Genomic DNA, 24,033 nt, shown 5'->3' with positions numbered 1-24,033 from the left:
AATCTCTATCGAAATGAAAGAAATATATGAATTTATATGTTTACCATTTGGATCGAACGATATAATTTTTTTTCGTAAACCACGAGCTGTAAGCTGTGATTAGGATATAGTTGACATATCCCTGGAAATTACATTTTGTATCATTTTTTTTTTGGAAAATTATAGAGTCATAATCCGTCTTCTACAAAATATAAACCGTGGGTTTTGTTTATTAGTAAACCGTCTAAAAATTCGATTTTTGTTACAACACTTACTTACTACAACTTACGAAATTTATATTCTTTATTTGGAACAATTATTTGCAAACACTGTTTAGGCGATTTATCTACGTACCCATCAATTAAATTTGACAGCGTTTTATTTACTAATATAGGATTAATTGTCACCTAGAATGAATTATTGCGTAAATTCGTTTCATTATTTTTCATTGCATCGAATAATTTCATTACCCTACATATTGAATAATTCACATTTCACGGTCAAGGGTACAATAATCTGTGAAAAAGAAACGATTATGGAATCCGCGCGAAATTACTGTTATTAAAATAATTGTTTGATGTAGAAATTAATACATATAACGATATATTAATACCGCATAAAGCTATCGGAAAATTGAACATAAGAATGTAAATTATTCACCGAGCTGTTATTTTCGATAATTTGGTGTGCAAGCAATTGAATGAAAGTGGAAATAATTAAAAGTGGCTGTGTCAACGAAAGGGAAATTAACGCTTTAATTGATGGGACGGTTTTAATAATTTTATGAAGCGCGAGTATCTCGTTCATTCAAACAAACTCAATAGCATTAATGAGCGTGTCGTTCTCTTCAGTGGAAGGTAGTAAAATATTTCGTAGCCGCGAATAAACGTGAAATTTTGCGGTGTACACGTTAAACCCATATCATTGTGCAGAAATTACTTGATCAAAAATTAACGTTTACTTCCGATCATGCAAGCTATAAATTATTTTTGCGTAACAAATTTTGGTTTGATTTTATCACCTCATTTTATCTTTCGCATTACAAACATAATACGTAAACTTCGTGATATTCGATATTCACGCAATCTACACAAATAAACCGCATTTTCTTCTTTTAATTTGTTCATATTTTCCAATATAAACTGCCAATCGTTCTGACAAATATTGACATAAAAATAACACGATTGCGAATAACACAATAAATGTTGCGAAAAAAAAAAGAAACGTTTATTCAATACCAACTCGATATCCCTTCAAACTATTTGTTACTTCCACTCCAATATTTTGTTATTTTCCACAAATTAAATATTCCGGATACTCTCAAATAATATCTAACATAATATAGTATCGTACGACGATAGAAGTAATATTTCCTACTTTAAATTAACAAAAATAGACTTGTCATGTTTTCAGTATGATATTCCGGATACTCTCAAATAATATCTAACATAATATAGTATCGTACGACGATAGAAGTAATATTTCCTACTTTAAATTAACAAAAATAGACTTGTCATGTTTCCAGTATGATCTTCAATTAATAAATAGACACGCATGAAAATAATCAAACTATCCAACACAAAGAATTCCGATTATTCAACCCTCTAAATCTATAGTACTTTTCTAAACTCCACAATCGTACGCTAGACAAACTGCAGCTGGACCAACATCTGCCAGACCGGTTGTTGGTCATCTCGCGCCATGTCCAGTCTGCAACGGAATTTCCTATCTCTCTTTCTTTTTTTATTATTCACCAATGACCGGTCCGTGACCGGTCAGCATCCACCAGGATGCTGGAAGAATCCCTGTACAGTTTTCTGTATCGTGACCAGTCCATCCGGTACTGGCTCGATCGTCCAGCCACCCCTCGACAGAGGGAGAGGACTGGTTTTCGAAAGCTGTGTCTTCTTTGAGTGTCGCATCTTCGCGCGGAATCCACGTGAACAGTTCGCATTGTGCTTGTGAATGGGAACGGTGATGAACATTGTTGGCTGAGGTAAGCAAACTATCATTCATAATCTCCTTATCTTTCCCCGAGTATAAGAGCTTGGAAAATGTTGCTTCTTCTTTCACTGCGAATGAAGATCATAGGAAATAAACGTGTCAGGTCCATTTCTGTAAAAAATTTTTTTGAGTGTAAAAAAAAAAAATATTTTTTCGTTTGGAATTCACGAAATTTAATAAAAAAGCGAATTCTAATTCGTTTTGACTTCTAGCGGTACAATCGATATCTCTGAAACGTTCGCAAGGATATAAATGAAACAAATTTAATTTCAAAACCAACTAAAAAAAAGTGTTCTCTGTATCTTAAAATCGTTATTTTATTTCAAGATTACTCTCGTACAGGAGAAAGACGAAAATTTCTTTCTTCTCTTCAAATAATTTATGCATGCTATCGTTGGTATGCTATGATAAAATATGACTATTACGATGAAAGGGCGATTTAAAGTTTAATAGTTAAACGATCGATTAAATTATTATATTTGTATAAAAAACGGAAATTCAGGATTTAATAAGTTTCGGATTAGAAAAAAGAAAAAAAAAAAAACAAACCTGGAGAGAAATTAGGATGTAAAGTGCGTCTGTATGAACGCGATAGTAGAATATATTAATTTTATCAGAATAATATATTAATCGATACAGTGAGCGTGTTGCATATGTGCATAATTACGAAGAATGATGAATTTCATCTATGAGAGAAACATCGCGTATTTACAGTAATAATATTGGTACTAAATATCTAGCTTACAAAATACATGAAATTCGTGTATTGATTATTTGAAGTTATTAAAGTATGATGATATTCTTTAATCGTTTCAAGCAATTAATCAGCGATTAGCGATTAATTTGTAGCAAGAGAAAACACGTGTCAATTACCGACAAATTTCTTCAGTAACCAGCCCTTTTGGGAATAATAATCGTAGGAACTTGCTGTGTTCTCGCGTAGGTGGCTCTAGTAAGTCATGGGGTTGGTTTGATCAATAATTTACTTACTCCCACGTACAAGATACTGGCAAAATGGCAGCATACGCCATCTCTTAGAAAACCGGTGGACAGTGTGCTGCTGCTCTTGTTTAACCAACAATTGAACTTTATTTCAACGTTATAGATTATAAGAAAAGATCTCTAACAATGGCTATCGTTCATCAAGCAATTTAAACGTATGAATAGTTTTGTCCGGAAGTGGTAAATAGATAACGATTTCTTCATTTTTATCCAGCAATATTTAGTCTGTACAAGTTTTATTTTAACAAATAGCCATGTAAAAATAGTATTTCGAATATATTATAATTTTTCTAAACGGTTTACTAAACTAAGATACTTTTTACTGCATATAGACTCTGAAGATAAAGGAGGCTGATATTAACGTTGCTGACAAATTAATTTACAGACTTATATCGTGTTTTACTGAAACTTTTAACTGCTTTACTAACTGCTTGTAAGTAGCTCGTTAATATTCCTTCATCTTGGAACAAATTTCACTGTTTTCAAATTAATATTCAAATTTCTCAAAATGAGCATTTTTGTTCTACAGTGTGTATATTCTTAGCGTTTTTTGATGCAGAAATCATTCTACAATTGCTATGAACGTTTGTTCAATTTGTTACTTGTAAATTCGTTCATCGAACCCTGTTACGTATTGCGCTGTTTTGTCGCTAAGTGCTTTTTCACGTTTAAACTGTTTAAAGATAAAATAAAAGAATCATCGTCGATATGTTTAATTTTATATATATCTTTTTTCAAGATTTTCTCCAAGCATTAATAGCCTTTTCGTTTTTCAAAACGCCAAATTAAGCCAAATTAAGATACGAGAGTGGAGAAAGTATTTCAGAGTTGAAATAAAATTTGTATCGGTTTCAAAATTTACTAAATTCATCGATGTAAAACCGTGGATCGATATCACTGAATTCCTGAAATTCCTAAACTCTACAAAATAGACTCATAATCCGACGAAAATTTTCTTTCAGCTCTAATTCAGGGAAAGTGGCGTGGCATAGACGTGGAAATTAATTTAGTTGAAGTCGGTCAATCTTAAGGCGACAGCTGCTGCTGAAGGAATCCATTAGTAGGCTTATGGCGTCGGCATCTTTCCTAGGGTGGTCATCACCACCCCCTCAACGCTGCTAGAACTCTGCTTTTGTTCGAGATAATAAGCCACCATTGTTGAGATAGGTGGATCCGTCCAACGACCTTATTGTCCATCGACCCGCTTTGCTTCGAATATTCGCGATAAGAGTCAAATTCTCGTGAAGTCGTGGACTAACGTATACCCCTCTTCTATCTGACCACTGATTTTCGAGCTGTTACCCGCCATGCGATACAGAAAAGATTCTATTGCTGGATCAACGTGATTCTCGAACTTTGAAAGATTAACAGAGGAACGATGAATCTTCGTATACTGAAGAAATGATGACTTTTTGGTTTTACAGTCTTCGTAATAATTTTCATGGTATGCATTGTTCGCTTTTAAAGAATGATTGAAATGTGACGGAATATTGGATAACGATCGTTTAGTGTGTATAGTCATTGTTTGCAGTTTAAATGAGTTTAATTAACTGATCCTTTGAGTGACAGAATTAAATGACAGTATAGAAATGAAATAAAAATAGATTTGAATCAATCTATATCGAAGTACAAAATAGAACGTCTTTTTTTAATTAAAAAAACAATCATGCAATATATTATATATATGTACAATAACTTTCAACAAACGCAGTTTGCATATTCTTAGTAATAGTATTTTGTCTTTTTAAAGATAAATTTACATCTAGCTATATTACTGGAAGAATGCTATCGTTCTCAAAGATACAAGAAAAACATATTCTCTGAACTTTATTAAATGCTGTTGATTTAAATTCATAAGGGAAATAACTATATCTTCGAGGGAAATAACTATATTTTTCGATCGTCAGTACATAGGTACGATGTGACATGATTGTTCGTGTGAGAGCTGCAATGTCGAGGCAGAGGGACAATAGACTTGAACGCGTATTAACGTACAATTACAGGATTTTCTAGAAACCCAATTAAGCCAGACAGAGGACGGCTTGTTTAGGATTTTCAAGACCACGTGGATTTGCGGGCTATACATTAAGCACTAAACGTGCATCAGCTCGCGTCGAAGAGATCTCGTTAAATCTTGTAAATGTCTAACAGTAGCGGCAGAACTCTAGACAATCAAGCAAAATTCCAAATATGTTTTACATCGTTTTCCTAAGAAAATGATTAAACGTCTCTAAAATATCGCAAACGATTATATATTTATTCCAATTATATACTTCTCTCTTTATGAACAAACTATTTAATTGTCTTAAACAGCTGTTCCTCTTTATTCGCGTTTCTATTCTCTAATATGGAAATATCACGCGTTCATCCACGCTGATAAAATATATATTATATTCATTCAAACGTATCAAAATTCAATTAAAAAAAAATAGAGATTTTTTTAACGAATTACATTTATAATAATTTAATCTATACCGCTTGTATAACTTATTTAACAAAAGTTAGTGAAAGGATAATTTAAAGCTTTCAAATCTTCGCAACACGCTTCTTACATTCTATTTGAATAATCAAAAAAAAAAAATATAATTCCCTATAATATCACGATATAATAATCCCTTTGAAATATCACAATTTCGATCAAAATGATTCTAGGTTTAACCAAAAATTGCAAGAACCGCAACGATGTCTATCGCAAAAGTGCAAACGTTCCGCACTGAGAAAAGCCAACGTCATGCGATAGCTACGAGGCAGCCTTGGCTCGTGGAACGGTACTACACCCCCAGGAACAAAGTTATATCGGCTCGTACTAGAAGCGTGGGGTGAAACGAAAAGGGAGGAAAGGGGGTGGGTGATACGACGTGGCCCGTTCCTGAGGGAGCGGCGAAGTTCGGTGATTACCTAGGACTCTCCTAGGAACTGAGAGTTTCGTACTTCGCTCGCGCTAGCTTCAGCAACCTAACAGTCGAGCAAAGTAACTAAGGTTATTCGGAGGTACGCAGGAAGGTGGATAAGGAGAGAGTTCCGGGTCGGGCCTAAGGGATGCACTGTCGATATCGTGGGCGTCTGCATCAAGATATCCTCAGTTGAGTGATCGTGCCCACGAGATTCCTGGCTGCTCCTGATCGAGCATGCAAACCCCAACCACCTCAAGATTTTCATAATTAGAATCGTGGAGAAGATGCACGATCGCTCGTTTCTACCTTACTTTTGTACAATTTCCTTTCGAAATTATATCGAGAAGAAATTGTTCTACCTCTTAAATCGTCTTCAACTATTCGTTAATTTAAAAAGAATTCAACTGAAGAAACAAAGTTGCCGCGTCTAATTAAATTGTTTTAATATCTTTGTTAATTACCAACTTCAAAAACTATTTCTTTACTCGATGTTCTAAAAAATCATTCAATTTTCGGTATTACTTGAACGAAGTTAAATTAATTGATTAAGTTAATTTTAACATAACATCCTACTGAAAAATATCTATCTGCCTGTGTCTAGTCTTGGTCGCCTGTGTGTTAAACGATCCCTAGTAACCTCGAACAAAAAAGACACGCAACTCTCGTGGGTCCAATTTCCGTGAACTTCAAAGGGGTAGGAAATATCGTAAGGACAGGACGTCGTAATAACCATAATTCAATATGGCTGTTAAGATGGTAGGCACTTCGAAACGGTCTGGGCTGGCGGAGTTGTATGGGGTTGGGAATGGGTTGCAAGACCTTCCTACTCATTCTCTTCTGTACCCCGCGTCCTCGATACAGATGCTATCTAAGAAGAGAATCCGGGGTGTACCATTGTTCTCTGTTCAGAGATCTCGATGCTTCAGCCTCAGTGCACCGATACTCCTTAAACTTTGGACAAACTTTGCCTCGCCGCCAAGTCCTCGTTACAATGAGACATAACCGCATATCGGACGATTGATCCTTCTGAATTGCGCACAATCGGCTCTCGCGTAAGTCAGATACGTGCAAATAAATTTTTCATTGAAACGAATCAATAAGTTTTATTCGATATGAATGAATATCTAAAAATATTTTTAATTATCTTGTTTTCTTTTCCTCGTTCTTAGTTTTATAGGTGGGATATGAGTTTAAGGTGGAAATAATTATCATTTTCCTTGTTGTTATTTAACAAGACATTTGGAGGAAATTATAAATGTTTCTTTTTTAAAAATATTTTTGTCAAATAGTATTGATCAAAGAAAGAATAAAGACTAAAAGAGGATACTCAAGTTGCTGTGGTAAAAACAGAGATAGTAGAAGATAACATTTCGCTATTTATAGATTTATAATACCACGGAGAAGTAATGAACGAGCCATACAGAGCATGAAATTATTCTCAGAAATAAATTTCCCGAGATATGTACGGCAATCAACCTATCTTCCATTTACGTATCGTTACATCTCGTCAAGTCTCTTTTATATAATTCTTAATCTCTAATAAGTAGCCAATCCTTTCCCTAATTTTTTTCATTCACAGGTAATCAATGCCCAGTCAACTCACTGCGCGTACACTAATTTCTTCACATTGTACATAATAAACAAAAATCGAACAAATTACACGTAATTTTGTCCGTATTTGCATTAAATTTACAACCTCTCTGATAACTCGGTAATAAATATCATTAGCCGTCATTCACGATAACGATGTATCGAGAAAGTAAACAATCTACGATTCTCCCAGAAAATACTCTCACAAATAACACTTCATTATTCATCGCCAATTCGTCCAATTAAAAATTGCTACCAGTTTTTACAGACTGTTATAAGAAAAGGCAATCACCGTTCTATCAAGTCGTCAATCCTCTAGGACGTTGGATTTGAACCCTTTGAAACCACGTCTGGTCGGCCATATTTTTACGGTGTGGGCAAACTGGAAGGGGGATGAAATCGTTTTGATCGCAGTGAAAGCAAGATGCTGGATGGAGGGTGATGCTCGAGCAGCGAGCAGAGATGGTGAGGGGTCATCCAATCAACCCCCAGCAAGCCGCGTCTTACCCTCTCTATAAAGTTATCTTTCTTGTCCCTGCCCTGAGCAGAGTTAGAGCACCCTCGAAATTCCCAACTATTGACCGAACCACTCCAGACCATTGCTACGATCAATCGACACTTGTGCTGGTAAGAAAGACGCAATATGAATTTCATGTTTCGATTAATTTTCCCTCGCGAGTGAGAGTTACGGATGAAACTGGACAATTCACGAAAGAGAGTTACGAAGATTCGCAATATTCTTCTCCGCCTAAGATGTTTCTTAAATTTTCGTTTTCCATGTTTAAAGTATTTAAGAGAAGATTTAAAATATATCGTATAATATTGGACGAGGAATAGTAACCTTTCACAAGTACTTTCGTATAATTCTAGCGTAATGCTTTCGATTACGAAGCTGTCGAATTTCTACGGCTAATCAACAAGAGTACCTAAGCTCGAAACGATAATACTGTTCCCATTCCAGAAGTCGAATGCAAAGTTATCTCATATAAACTTCTACCGCACCTCGCTCCGATGTACCCGTTGCGTTTTATTAATCTCGTTAAACTTTAAAACTTCTACTGTACTGTAGTTCTCGAAGTAAAGTTTTCTATCTTATTTTCTATATTATTTTACCGAATTAAAGTTGTTGCAAATTCAACGACTTTCTTTCCAATGAAATTAGTTTAACAATTACAATTATCTCGCAAATCCAAAAATGTAGTAATATTTATTCCCATTATCTCGTAATAATATTTAGAAAGATAGAAACAAAATCTCAAGAAAATATCTTGTATCGTTCTAAACTTAAATAAAGAAAATATTCCACTCTTCGTAATATTATTTTTTAACGTAAAAAAGAATTTAGATATAGAATCATACTATTCTTTTTCGTAACCTTTACAATTATGAAAATTATCTAACCACAACAGTGTAATTTGAACAAAATAGTAATCCTTAACAGTAGAACTATCGATCTTTACTATGTCCACCTAAATGTACTATATAATACGTTGATATGAATAATATAAAATAAATATATGTCATCGTACATGAGTATATGTATTATATTTATTTATTTTCACCAAACCACTTTAAGTAAGTAGTAATTTATGTATACTATAGTAAAGATATTCAGAAACAAAATAATATTAACTTCCTCAAAAGCAGCTGCATGATTACCGTATACGCAATACACAAATATTGACAAGTATTGAGAATTATTGACAAGTTTGGCAATTCTAGCGTTAAATTACTTCAACATACTCCTACTTAGAAAACTCTCATATTTTAATCAAGATTGGAATCTTCCTCAGAATCAGAGGGATGAAAACGTGACTCTAACGTACACAGCACATATAATCATTGGCAGAACGAAATCTTGATTCGTCGGACCGTCGATAATTTAGGCCTATCTACTAACGTCTCTAATTTCCTTGATATTCACGTCGAAGGGTCCTTACGGTCGAGGAGCCTAAGGATGCCAGAAATACCTATGTGAAGGCAGAAGCGCCTTCCATGACAGGCCTGCAGGATGGAGTTGTATTAATTTCATATCCCTTCCGCCGTCCAACACGAACGACTACGTTCAATCGTCTATTTATTGCCGACATATCCAATCTCGTACGGTCTCCACGAGGTATCGCCTAGATGCGGAGGAGTGGCAACTGGCTATTAATTTTGATTAGTCTCTTCTAAGGATCCTTGATTGGAAGCAGAATTGCGTTCCACACCTGTATCAGGACACATGTTCTAACTTTACGCAAGAATATACTTGAATTACGCGATAGCTCAGGATTAACAATTTATCTTGTTTGATTGAAAGAAAATCCTTTGTACGTATAATTTAAAACGGATTTCAAAGTGAACAATGTTATGTGTATTTTATTGAAATTGTACACGTTATGTAAATGTATCATAAAAATATAGAAATGTATTATTAGAATATACCGTTAAAATATCATTCAGATATTATACGTATAATTATACGGTGACGATCTTATTTTTAACTAATACAGTAATACAGTGATAAAAATATATAAGTGAATAAATTATAAAGTAAATAAAATAAAGAACATTTGCTTGAAGAAACATTTGTTTTTCTAACATTGTTCAGAAAATACACTACTGCGATATCTATGAAGATATATATGGAAATTTATAACGTTTAACTATATTTTGTTCCGTTGGAGTAAGAATTAAAATAAGCTTGGCGCGCGTAAAAGATCTTTCTCGATGAAGCAATGTGAATAAAAAAAATTGGAAGTTAAAGCATTGTATAAAATATGAATTTTTACTAAAAATGGGAATTATGAAATGTCGGTGGAAAAGCGTGATAATAGGCTTGTTACATGGCTTGAAATTTAGTCATGTTTAGTCGAGTGGAGCAATTTAAGTGTAAATGTAAATGTTTATGGGGAGATACTAAATGTAGAGTGCAGTAATGGTGGGTTTACGACCGCAGCAGTTTACAAGTGGCTCGCGAAGTCACTTGATTCATCGGGTGATTTGTATCTCCAACTGGTTTGCTTTTTAAGGGAAGTTTAACCGCCACCTTAGCTACGCTTTCCTTCGATAACATTATTACTTCTTACGATCTTTTATATTTTGCGATATTGTCGACTTCTCCAACTTCTCCTTATCAGTACCATATGCCATACTGGCCAAGATCTGTGTTTACCTATCTATATCAAATCTTTTGCTAATTTTGTAATTCATTCGAAATAAATAGCATAGATATCAGTAGTAATTCCCTTATCTCGTTGGATTTCTTGTTAAAACGTGTTCTAAGGTTAAGGAATCTCATGCTAAAACGTTCTCAAACTATTAAATTCTATGGAACACACAATTCAGTAATTCTAAATTTTGGTCGGTATATCTAAACATAATTCTATAGTCCTTTGCATCTTTCCTACGCGTTTTTTACCTTTTTTTCTCAAAAAAATATTGGCAAAATCAAAACCTCTGTTACTTAAGTTACTTAGAGAAATTAACGTAACTCTTATCATCACGAAACGAAGTTAAAACCAGTGAAAGATCCAAAAACATTGAAAAAATTTGTCTCGTTTCTCTTTTTATCTGACTACACGAAATTGCGGTAAGAGTCTGTCCGAGAAACAAGCTAAAAGCCCTTTCGCTATATCCAACAAATAAAATGCACAAGTTAAACGCGACCTATTAACGAAATCGAGTTCGTTCCTAGACTGTAGCCGTGGATGCACTCCACCCTGAACCACGTAAAGGAATTTGCGGTCCAAGTTGCTTTGCTATTCGAGATGGAGAAATCTTCCACCCTATAACACCCAATCCAGCCCCTTTCCTTCGGCCTCACTCCTCTCCCCCTCCCCCTATAGCCTCTCCGCGCCAGTTTACTTCAGCCCTGATCATCCGTGGCCCCAGTCACCCCAAGGCTAGTTTCTCCGTAGAACCCTTAAGCTTAACTATCCGCAGAAGTTGGAATCTGTACGTACCTATTCCACGACGAAGCTACAAACTCACCCCCTCTTCTACCATCAAGCAGCACCCTTCGTTCGAACCTAAACGCTCAACCGGTACCGGTTCGACTTGTATCAGCGTTGGTAGAAGCAACGAAGAAAGCGGGAGATAAAGAAACCGGTCGAGAGATGGAAAGTGAAACGAAAATCAAATCCAAGCCTCTTGGAAAGAGCGTAGGGAGAGCATGGCCTACGAGATGAAGATGCACTGGATGATGGGGATCGATAGAAGAATCGAAGAAGGTTAGTAGTGATATTCGTGATTTGAATGTTACTTGTGGAACTTCATTTATATGATTTTATTGGAGGATACTTTAAATTAGAGTGCGTGTAATAAGAATCCACTGATTCTCCCCGCTATATAATATAATAATTTCATATAGTAGAAATTCATATAAATAGATTCACGAACGGCAATTTTAGTTAATTTAATCGAACATTAACTACGTGAAAGGTTTAACAGAGCATACAATCAATGTTTACGGACGAATTAAGAAGTTAGGTTCGTTTCGGAACGGCTGTTACAAGAGAGTGAATATGGTAAGTGAAATAATAGTACAATACCTTTTCTCATCGTCTATCGAATTGCTATACATTTCTCTAAATCTTCGCTAGTTAAAGATTAATTCTAAATGTAACATCTTTTTTTTTTATTGGGACAATGAGCATATTTGCGGTAAACATAGAGCGAATGAAAGATAAATTTGAGGAAAAATTCTTATATTTTTACCGTACGCGAACGAGAGAATATTGATTTCGTCTAGAATCACAATAATTTTTAGTTGTTAAAACGGTTATTCGAGTTTTAATACGTTATTTCTGATTCAGATTCTGATTAAGATACGTAAAGCTTAAAGATCGAATTACAGGATTACGTTCATATCGCACTCTTTTAATCACACAAATACTTTTTACTATAGTTGTTGCTTTGTTCATTTAAAATAAGAAAATATCATATAGCGATCAATAGAGATACAAAAGAATATCCTAACGTTCACCTTACTCTTCCACATAATGGAGCATTCGATCTATTCCGGTTACTGTTCCGGTGTAACCGGACTAACAAAACCTGTTGGACAAATTTTAAAATCTTTCCTACTACTTCTTGTCGAAAGAAATATCGTGGAAACCAACGTCGCTTTCAACAAAAGTAATACTTCAATTACGAATCATTGAACCAACGATGTACATTAAAATAATCAATTCACTGTGAATAACAAAATGGGCAAACAATTTCTACAGTATGAAGGGTAAATGGAAGTTAGGGTAATATTGATTTTGCATAAGATTGCCCGAGGCAGATCTTCAGAATCAAGATTGAGTCGTAGGGTCGTATCAGAGAGGAAACGAATCGACAGGTTGGCTAAAAGAAGGAGAAGGAGAACCTCGATAAGTAAATCACATGCGACGATACGAAGACGATAAACAGTTTCATGTAGGAAAAGCATTTAGATTACAGAGTTAACGGAAATCTACATACGGCGAGAAATTGTGGATGCCGATTGCTACATCGATCCAGCAATTTCATAGAGACCGCCAATTTCCACGTGATCTTCGACCCTGCTACCGTCGGTCAAATATTAATTAACTTTAAGCTACGAAGACCCGCGAGATTCGAGACTTGTGCGAGCGTAGATCCTCCGGGAGTTGCCTTGAAAGTGTACTTAAACAGTTAGCGATCCGAACGTTTACATGCATCTAAATTTCATGGAATATTATCAATTAGCAGAAATCCCTATTAAAGTGGTTGCAGTCCACCAAATTTTTATCGACTTATATTAACACTATATGAATATTGTTCAAATATATAAATTAATGACGAATTAATAATTAACGAATTATTACTTAATACATTCTTATGGAATCGACAAATGGGTATGTACCTATATACAGGAATATATATAGGTATATACATCGTATGAAATATAAGTTGTTTATTCAAAACATCGTCAATGATGTATTAAGATAAACTACACGATATTTGGAAGTGTTAACTGATTTTAAATATTATCGCTTCGACAGCCTTCCCATCAGTTTCAAAAAACTTTAATCTTATCTATAGCTTGATGACTAAGTCAGCCGAGGATAATGAACGTTAATAACGGAAATGCTCCATTATGTTTGGCTCTTATAGATATGAAATCATTCATTATGTATATACGTATAGTGTTAAAAAGTATTTGCACACCATTGTATTCATTATGACATGTACAAATTAATTAATTAGATCCAAGTATATTAAATTTCATATCATTTGGTAGTATACTTCCATACGATTAAGAAAATTTTATGAGAATATAATATAGAACCTGAGGAAGAAATACAAATATCTTTTGTAGTCATTGTAATTATCTGAGCGGTAGTGCAGGTGTTGTTAAAAATTCATGGTATCGCATTAACCAAATCTTTACGAGAACTACCTTTAATTAGAGAAAACGCAATTGAACTCGATGAAAGAGCAATAAAGATGGAAACACAGATCAGGACCGCTTTGTCCGAAGCACAGGGGAAATCTGAAATATCAGAGACGTAGCCACGATTCACGCTTCTTCGTCGGGCTTCCGCCCTTCTGAGAACACGGAAAGCCACGCAGAAGGAGGATCTTGGTTAATCTTACTAATCTTCGCCGTTTGCTCCAACCTCGAATGACGAAACGGCGGAACGGTCAGTTGAAGACCACGGCCTAATGACATTACAGATCCCCCAATCAGCGCGAAGACCGGATAAAGGACGTAGAACATACTACGCTTAATTTCATTGAGCCGTTTGAAGCGAACGTATAGTCTTTTCAAGTTGTCGAGACACTAAGAGGTCTAATCACCGACGAACACTTATTGTACGTGTTTTAATAATACGAATAATGCGACTTAAGCAAGATGCGAATGCAAAGTAACAAATTTAATTAAGTTAAATTATGAATTATTTAGAAAATGTTCGATAGATCAAAGTTTAATATACCAGTCATTTGCCCAATATTAAATAAATGTTATATCGTTTATAGATCGAAAAATACTTGGGTATAGTTTTAATAATACGACGACGAAATTCACCGTCGTAACATCAAGAAGCTTAAATTCAGTTTTTGCTTAGTCTTGGAAAACGTCCGCAGTAAATTAGATGGGTTTATCGACTCGTGGGGTTTTGAAACACAGAACAGAATGAGGAAAGCAAGCTGTTTTTGCACGGTTCTCCACAAAGTTCCGGAGAGTAGTATAATTTGAACTGTTCCCAAAGCTCTGTATAAACAACTTTGAGCCTTTCTATATTTCCTTAATTAAATATGAACATGTATTAACAAACATATATATTATGTGTTCTTTGAAAATTATTCGTTCAAATATAAATATAAAATAAAAATCAATTGTTCTTAGAAGATAAAGCAGTAAGTTAGTAAACAATACAATTCATTACTTATTTGATAAGAAATCAGCTTTTTTTAACGTTTCTAAAATTATGTAGCGGCTCATGGCTGTAGAGAAAGTTCCGGAGTTAATGCACAGATGTTGGCCGCATGAGCTGCGAGACGGTGTCCGAGGACAAAATGTCGTAAAAGAATAGACACTGGGACATAGCAACAAACCCATGGGCCTTTGAAAAGAAAATTTGTTGTTTTATTGCTTATGAGCTTAAAAGCTTTCCCTTTCGTCGGCACCCGGGAAAAGGGGAAACGAGGAGAAGTTCGAGATAGTAGCCAGTGGTAGTCGATGGTAGTCATAACTAGTCGTATGGTTAGTCAGTTGGATAAATAGCCATGGTTAGTTCGTATCGAGTCTGTATCGAGGCTGTACGGAGACACTAACGGTTTAGTTCAGTAAGTATTAAATCTGTATAGTTACCGCTTGAGCTTGACGCGCATCAATTATTTTCAATTTTAATTCATCATAAATATTTTAAACTTTTAGTATAATTATCGTATCTCGTACATTAATTAAAATCATAATACGAATTCGTATTTCAAAAATAAACCAGAATTCACTAATTAAGAGGCACTATATGTATATTCGATTATTCCTGTTCTAAAATTCGTTGATTATATTATAGATACATAGATTTTTAAAATATTAATTAATAGGATATGAAATTCTCGAATTTTGTGTAGTGAATATTGAAAATATTGAAATATGTACTAGTTATATTTCGTTTAACTAGGAAATTAATTATTTTTAGCATCGTATTACAAGAATTTATTACGAGGTTTTGACGTCTATGATAAGATTTAATAAATCATTTAGTTATCAACATATAGTAAGATTTCACAATCAATCATATATCCGTCAGTTATTTATTGAAAACGAATATAAATATGTATATACAGTAAATATAGTTGACGTAGAAAGTATTCATGCTCTTTACAACAGAATAACTTTCTTAAAGTTAGATCAAATGATTTGAGTTTTTTAGACAAGTTAGGAGGAGGGTTAGTTTACTAGATGAAGCGTAAAAAGACTTTTGGAAAAGTTGCTATTGTTCGTAATCGCGAAGGAAAAAGAGAAAGCGTTTTACATCTTTTTTATGTTTATAAACAATAAATTTTGAAGATTTATGCCAGTCATATACATGCTGAAAATTTTATTGAAATCGATAAACGTCGTTATGAGCTACAAACGGCTAAAAATAGTGAAAATCGCACTTCTTCACGACTTTCGGTGTATAAACTGTAATAAATGTAAAGATTTTTGCATTTCTTTGCATTTCTTTCTTTCGATGACTGTCACTTGTTACCACATCAATCGATTTCGATAAAAAAGATACGAAGCGCAACCTTTACTTCTTTCTTCGCAATTCCGAACAATTGCAACTTTTCCAAAAGTCTTTTTACTAGTAAACTAATCTTCCCAGCTTCTCCAAATAAATCGAGTTGTTTAGTCCAATTTAAAAAAATTCTATTTTAAAGGCTACACTACTACTTTTTACACCGACTATACGTAACATTTAGATTCATTTTCATATCGACATACATAAGTATTACGAAAATGCATTCACTTTTATCTCATTCATGTTCAACATTGTAATTCTGTTATATTCAGACAAAAACTTATTATTACGAATACAAAATATCGATAATTTAAGAAGAAATTATTTTACTCGTATATACTCTGCATCTCGTAAAGATAATAATATTGTCTTTATAGATGCATGTTAAATAATGGAGATCAAAGTTTATCAACTACAGTTCCGATATAAATTATCGGTGAACATTATTCTCTTGTTTGTTGCATGTATTTCCTTACCCCCCATGGTGATCATATTTGTTAATGATTCATTAGTCTCTACCGGATCATCATCTTAATTCCACCAGATGGCACGAATACTGCAAACTTTCAGGTAAGAATAATATTTCTTATAATACTCTTTCAAATTCTTCATACTCTTGTCTTCCTAATCGTCAAGTATATTTTTTTAAAGATTAAAAAGAATCGTATGCATTCCGATACAATTATCGGGAATTAGTGAAACGTTCTACTACTGTTACATGTGCGTGTGTAATGTGTTAGTGCGTGAGCATTAATAAATCGGAGTTTGTGTAGCAGTTTTTAGTAAGTGGGTTTGTGTGATTGTTTATGTGCTGTGATGTGTCATGTGGTTTCTTCAACTGTGGGAATTTTTAACACTTTCCTTATATCATCGATTCTGATAAAAGTCAACGCTTTAAGGATGAATCTTAAGATGATAGTTTGGTTTCCATTTTTAAATACATTTATTTACATTATACCTATATTTAGATTTTCTATTTTTTGAAGTCTCACTTGACCACCATACTCCCGATTTGTAATGAATATGTTCATACGTGTTTAATAATGGTTTTATATATTAAGAATTTGTTGTCTCTGCTCAATTCGGAGTTTCTTATTTTAAGCCTAATATACCACACTATACTGATTTTTTAGTAATTTTTATTTGTTTTATTTTCCCTTGAATGTGTTTTCTTCAGTTTGGTTTCTTGTCTAAGTAAAGTCCGAGGTGTCTGACAGAATTTATTTAATTGTGAAGACTGACTTTGGGGGTTGGTTCTTTATTCGGTAAAATAAAGTAATTGTTAGAACATTTATTTGGGTTAATTTTTATCTTATTGCAGATATTAACACACACACGCTTTACATATTATATTTTACTCAAGTTTCGAGTGGGTATAAACGTTTAAATGATCGATTAGGTGCTTCAATGTGTGAACAACTCGCATAACGATATCACTACAAAGATATATACTTATACATGATATATACATGAGTATTCAGGAGTCACGAGTCGAATCGCTTGTAAACCGGTTGCCTGCACTTAAACTGTTCATTCGAACAGTGTCGGTCTTCCAGTAAATTCATGTTGATCGTATCGATCTGTACGTCTTAATTTACACAGCGATTAATTTGTACAGTGAAAAATTAAGTAAAAGTAATTTCTTTTGTGTGATTATAGATTCTTGCACAGAATCATGTCGACAGATGCACGAGGAATTGTGTTATCCGGCACTAAATTGGCAAGGTAAGTTATTAAAAGCTATCAAAAATAAGCTTTAAACAATAAAAAGAGCATACTTAATTCGTATGTAGCTATTCAAATAGAATGTATTACAGCTTTCAGAATAGATCCTCGAAATAATTTATCGATCTGATCTTACACGTGGTTCAAATTTCAAAACAAAAGCTATTCGAATAGAAATTACGATTTAAATTAATTTTCCGAGTGTTTCATAGTTGCATAGAGGTCGATACTATTCATTGTACTGACTTTCCTATCTTTTATAATTTAATTCTTAAACCAGTTCTTAATAATTATATGCTTTATAAAAGTATGCCTCTTTCCCTATGTGAGGTTATGTATATTTTTTGTGACTTGATTACATAATAAAAAAAAAGTGTTCATTACAATACAAATAATTCTTGAAATGAAATCCTTGATATTTAGTAAGACGTTTAATTGTATATTACCCTTAGAAAGCATGGATATATATATCTGCATTAAGAAGCGCCAAATTTAAATATTCGTAAGAGATGCATGCGATATCGAAATTGTAGATATACATATGAATATATTAATTTATTTACGTATTTCTAAAAAATATTATCGAATTATATATATATATATATATATATATATATAATTCGTACATATATATGATATGATTTATATATATATATATACAAATAGGAAATTTCTACCAATAAAATATTTCAAATTTCTAATTATCAATGTCAATATCAGCAAAATATGTATACGAAATCAATTTAATTTGAAATATATTACAAAAAAGAAATTTGAATAGATACATTCCTAAATTATTAACTTAACAAATTTTAATACTTTATTTTCCTCAAATCATTTTATATAGTTCTAAATATATCATATATTATTGAAAATACATATTATAATGAATTTTTACTTTCCTAGCGAAATTCGTGAAGATCTAAAGAAAGATGTGAGAGCATTGAGTGAGAAATTACCAAATTATGTACCTGGTTTAGCGATCGTTCAAGTAGGCGGCAGAGAAGACTCAAATGTTTATATAAGAATGAAGATAAAAGCGGCAAGTGAAATTGGAATTATCACAGATCATGTCAAATTACCAAATACCGTCACAGAACTAGAATTAATAAACAAAGTAAATAAATTGAACAATGATCCAAACATACACGGTATCATCGTACAAATGCCGCTTGATAGTATCAATAGAATTAATTCTCATATGATTACCGACTTAGTATCGCCCGAAAAGGATGTGGATGGGTAAGTTTTCCAGGTTGTCATAATCAATGTAATAATTTTTTTAATACTGCGCTCAATTTTGAAATACTGTTCATTTAAACTGAAAAAAAATAATATAATTAACATCTATTTTAAATATATTTTATGCACCGAGTCACGTATACGAATATGAATTAATCAATGTTCGCAACGAAATTTTCAAAAATTTATTATTAAATGACAAGTTTATTAAGCAAAATGTGTTTTAGGGTAACTTAATGTAAGAAATAAATGCTGACACATACAAGAAAACGCGTCAGTAACGTGACCTTTGACACAAAACATCTCGAATTAAATGATAAGAGCATAGTCGTTAAAAACCTTCCGTTTAAACACTAGCAAACTCGATAACAATTTTTTACTTATTTTGTTAGGGAACGTCACAATATTTCCGTCGATCCAGCGTTATTGGAAAATATTCAAACATTAACCTGTATTTATGACCGAAAATAAGAAGTAATGCCTATTTCCTCTTATGCACAGAATAATGAATATTAAAATACTCTATTTTTTTAGATTAAACACAATTAACGAAGGAAGAGTAGCCATTGGCGATATGTCTGGATTCTTACCATGCACTCCAAATGGATGCATTGAACTTATCAAAAAGTATGTTGAAAATGTTTTTTTTTCTTTTCAGCTAACAATTCCTTATGTTTTCCATTCGAAAAAAGGACAACATGATAATTAAAAAGAAATAACTTTTTAAATAGATAAATATAATGATTACGCATGATAGTTATATACCTGTATAAAGTATAAGATGATATCTAATGCAAAATAATTGAAATAATGTTTTGTAGAAGCGGCGTACCGATCGCTGGTGCTCAAGCTGTAGTTATAGGCAGAAGTAAAATCGTTGGTACACCTATATCTGAATTATTAAAATGGCATAACGCAACTGTAACTATATGCCATTCAAAAACGCGAGATCTTCCACAAATTGTAAGTATTCTATCTCCATTGGATCAATATATTGTCTTCCTTAGTTAATATGATTTATGTATCATTTTGAAATACCTGAGAAGAATTAAATTTTATTATTTCTTGTGTCTTCGTTTTTCTTCGTTCAATTCAAAATATTTGGTCGTCATTTCGTAACAGTTTGTATAATACAACATTGCTTAAAGGGTAAAAAGATAGATAGCTTACAATATTTCAGTATATCTTGAAAAATAAAAAATGCTAGATAAGACATTTTTCACTTATAAGATTAACATTTTAACTATGCTTTTTACGAATTTTTAAACGAAGATATAGAAAATTTTAACTATATTTTACATCGAATATTCGATTATGATTGAAGGTTTCACAAGCTGACATCTTAGTGGTTGGTATTGGTCAACCCCAGATGGTTAAAGGAAGCTGGATTAAACCGGGTGCAGTCGTAATCGATTGCGGAATCAATTCCATTCCAGGTAGACATAATTTCACGTACTGCATTCATTGATATTATCCTCCCATCAATATTATTTCCCTTAAAATTGTGTATTATTAATGTTAAACTTGCAATAATTATTGTACTTAATGTTATAATTCCTAAGCTCATTATCACTGTTATGAAAAGTATATTTAACGCAGGTACCTTCTCTTTATATCAACATAGTTGCGATCCTCAAATTTTGTATTTCGTAATCTTGAAACGAAGAAGATTTTTACTGTCTTAAGAAGAATTGTAATATACAATTAAAACGACGATTCACGAAAATCGGTAGCAATTTTTTTTTTAATGAAATTTTTTAACGATAAAAAAATACGATTCAATCGAAAATAGCGAGAGAGCGCCGGACAATTAAATGCAATAATTATAAAGTCATTGAATTCATTTATAAAATAATAATCTGAAGGATTCTTTCAGATCCTACAAAAAAAAGTGGACAACGTTTGGTGGGCGATGTAGATTATGATGAAGCTGTTAAAGTAGCTTCTTATATCACGCCCGTACCTGGTGGTGTTGGTCCAATGACCGTTGCTATGTTAATGAAAAACACAGTAATATCTGCACAAAGAACAGCAGAGAAAGTATTAAACAAAAAATGGAATTTAAAAATTTTAAAAGTCAATCCCCAAAAGCCGGTACCTAACGACATAACGATTTCAAGAAATCAGGAACCTAAACCAATCACGAGTTTAGCCGAGGAAATTGGTTTACTTCCTAATGAAATTAGTCCTTATGGAAGTACAAAAGCAAAAATCAGCTTGAAAGTTTTAAAACGATTGGAAAACCAACCAAATGGAAAACTCGTGGTAGTTGCTGGTATCACGCCAACACCATTTGGTGAGGGCAAAAGTACAATGTCGTTAGGCTTGGTGCAAGCATTAACAGCGTTCAAAGGAAAGAATTCATTTGCAACTCTAAGACAACCTAGTCAAGGACCTACTTTTGGAGTTAAAGGAGGAGCGGCTGGTGGAGGATATTCACAGGTATTGTCTATTGAAATTAAAAAAATTTTTAAGTATACAACTTAATCTTACTGCCAATCACGTTAGCATTAACATGTAAAATTTCATTAACCCACTAATTATTAAAAGATGTAAGTAAAAAGAAGACACATATTGTTTTTCAATGCTTTTTCGACGTAAAAGATGTATTAGAATGATAAATACTTTATAAAAACTCATTACACAAATCAGGAACGAAACAAGAGAGATGTTCATCGTCGTACTATAAATATTTTAATTTCTTCATAAAATTGTATGATTTAGATGAAAGAAAAAACAATAATGAAACAAATATCAAAGCATACTATCAAATAAAAAGATATAAGTAATATAATACAATTTTCAGATCATTCCTATGGAAGAATTTAACTTGCACTTAACTGGTGATATCCACGCCATAAGCGCAGCGAATAATCTATTAGCAGCACAAATTGATACTCGATATTTCCACGAATGTACTCAAAGTGATCAGTCCCTTTACGATCATCTTGTACCAACTATCAAAAATGAAAGGAAATTTTCTAAGATACAATTAAGACGTTTAAAAAAACTAGGTATCACAAAGACCGATCCAAATAGTTTAACGGAAGAAGAAAGGAGAAGATTCGCAAGATTAGATATTGACCCAGAAAACATTACTTGGACTCGAGGTAACATAGAACACATCATGCACAAAAGATTAAAAAAACGATACGGTTTTTTACACAAATCTACTTATTTCAGTGGTCGACACAAACGATCGATATTTACGGAAGATTACCATTGGTCAAAGTCCGACCGAGAAAGGTAGAACGCGAGAAACATCATTCCGCATTTCTGTTGCTTCGGAAATAATGGCAATACTTGCATTGTCAACTAGCGTCGATGATATGAAGCGAAGACTCGGCAATATAGTAGTTGCTTTTAACAAAGATGGAGAACCGTTAACTGCCGAAGATTTCGTTAGTATATCTATTATCCAAATTATGAAATTGCAAATATTTCATTCTAGTGCTCGGTAATAATATATACATACATTTAGGGTGTGACTGGAGCAATGGCAATTTTATTGAAAGATGCTATTGAGCCAACACTCATGCAATCATTGGAAGGAACGCCGGTAATGATTCATGCTGGACCGTTTGCAAATATTGCTCACGGCTGTTCCTCCATCATAGCAGACGCTATTGCATTAAAATTAGTTGGACCGGAAGGTATCGTAGTAACCGAAAGTGGATTCGGTTCTGATATCGGTATGGAGAAATTCTTTGACATTAAATGTCGAACATCTAATCATATGCCAAACGCTGTTGTGCTTGTTGTAACTGTTAGAGCATTGAAGATGCATGGTGGAGGGCCTCCGGTAAAGACTGGCGTTCCATTAAAAAAAGAATATCTCGAGGAAAATCTTGATTTAGTTAGGAAAGGTCTTCCGAATCTTCAGAAGCATATCAGTAATGGAATTAAATTTGGTGTTCCAGTTATTGTTGCCATTAATGTTCACAGGTAAATTTTACATAAAGGTAAATAATTTTCCTCGTAAATACTTTTGCGTAGTAAATACAGAATCGTAAAATATTATTTCAGTACTGATACTCAAGCTGAATTAGAATTGGTGAAACGAGCAGCAATAGAAAGTGGTGCTACTAATGCAGCTATATGTAATCATTGGGCAGAGGGTGGTGCTGGTGCCACAGAACTAGCTGATGCAGTCATAGCTGCTACAAATAAAGTTAGTAATTTCAAAGTATTGTATGATCTTAATATTGGTATAGAAGAAAAGATAAATATTATTGCCAAAGAAATGTATGGAGCTGGAGAAGTTGTTCTTGCAGACAAGGTAAACTCTCAATTTTGTAGAAAATTCTTGTTTGATATAAAATTTACACAATTATGTGTACAATCAATAATTATGAACACAGGTTCAGGAGAAAATAAAGAAGTATAATCAATTAAATTATAATAATTTACCGCTATGCATGGCAAAAACATCAAACTCTTTAACGGGTGATCCATCAATTAAAGGTGCACCTACAGATTTCACACTCAAAATTACTGATATATTTGTGTCAGTAGGAGCAGGCATTATAGTACCAATAGTAGGAGAAGTAAGTACTTCAGATTATTGAATATTACGATATAATATGTAACTATAATATGTATTATATTTCTAGATAATGATGATGCCAGGTCTTTCTACAAGACCAAGCATTTATGACATGGAGTGGAACAGTGAAACAGATGAAATAGAAGGCTTATTTTAAGTATGTTACGTCTACAATGTTATAAACGTTATCATGATTTACAATTAGATTACAGGTTTTTATGCAAATTCATATCTTTGTGAATAAAAATTAAAAAATGGACTCTAAATGGTGATTTGTTTCATGTATGAAGTATTATAAAGTATATTTTACCTTGAATATTTTGTA

General features: G+C 33.2%; 1 protein-coding gene across 2 annotated transcripts; it reads left to right on the top strand.

The window, feature by feature from the left end:
• Positions 1 to 15,865: 15,865 nt before the first annotated feature.
• LOC126871792 (C-1-tetrahydrofolate synthase, cytoplasmic) lies at positions 15,866 to 24,033 on the top strand. Of its 2 annotated transcripts, none has more exons than XM_050631022.1 (13): positions 15,866 to 16,765; positions 17,855 to 17,920; positions 18,827 to 19,162; positions 19,697 to 19,789; positions 19,984 to 20,125; positions 20,487 to 20,598; positions 21,039 to 21,604; positions 21,969 to 22,272; positions 22,346 to 22,563; positions 22,644 to 23,107; positions 23,189 to 23,441; positions 23,524 to 23,709; positions 23,776 to 24,033. In XM_050631022.1, exons 1-13 carry the CDS (start codon positions 16,740 to 16,742, stop codon positions 23,863 to 23,865), a joined length of 2,856 nt encoding a protein of 951 aa, XP_050486979.1. In that variant the 5' UTR covers positions 15,866 to 16,739; the 3' UTR covers positions 23,866 to 24,033. The 2 variants fall into 2 exon arrangements, with proteins under 2 accessions (XP_050486979.1, XP_050486980.1); XM_050631023.1 differs by lacking the exon at positions 15,866 to 16,765 and adding an exon at positions 16,851 to 17,777.

The sequence above is a fragment of the Bombus huntii genome, chromosome 12, assembly GCF_024542735.1.
Source record: "Bombus huntii isolate Logan2020A chromosome 12, iyBomHunt1.1, whole genome shotgun sequence".
Lineage (NCBI taxonomy): Eukaryota > Metazoa > Arthropoda > Insecta > Hymenoptera > Apidae > Bombus > Bombus huntii.
Note: the sequence above shows the minus strand (reverse complement) of the source record. Positions and strands in the feature narration are given on the sequence as shown.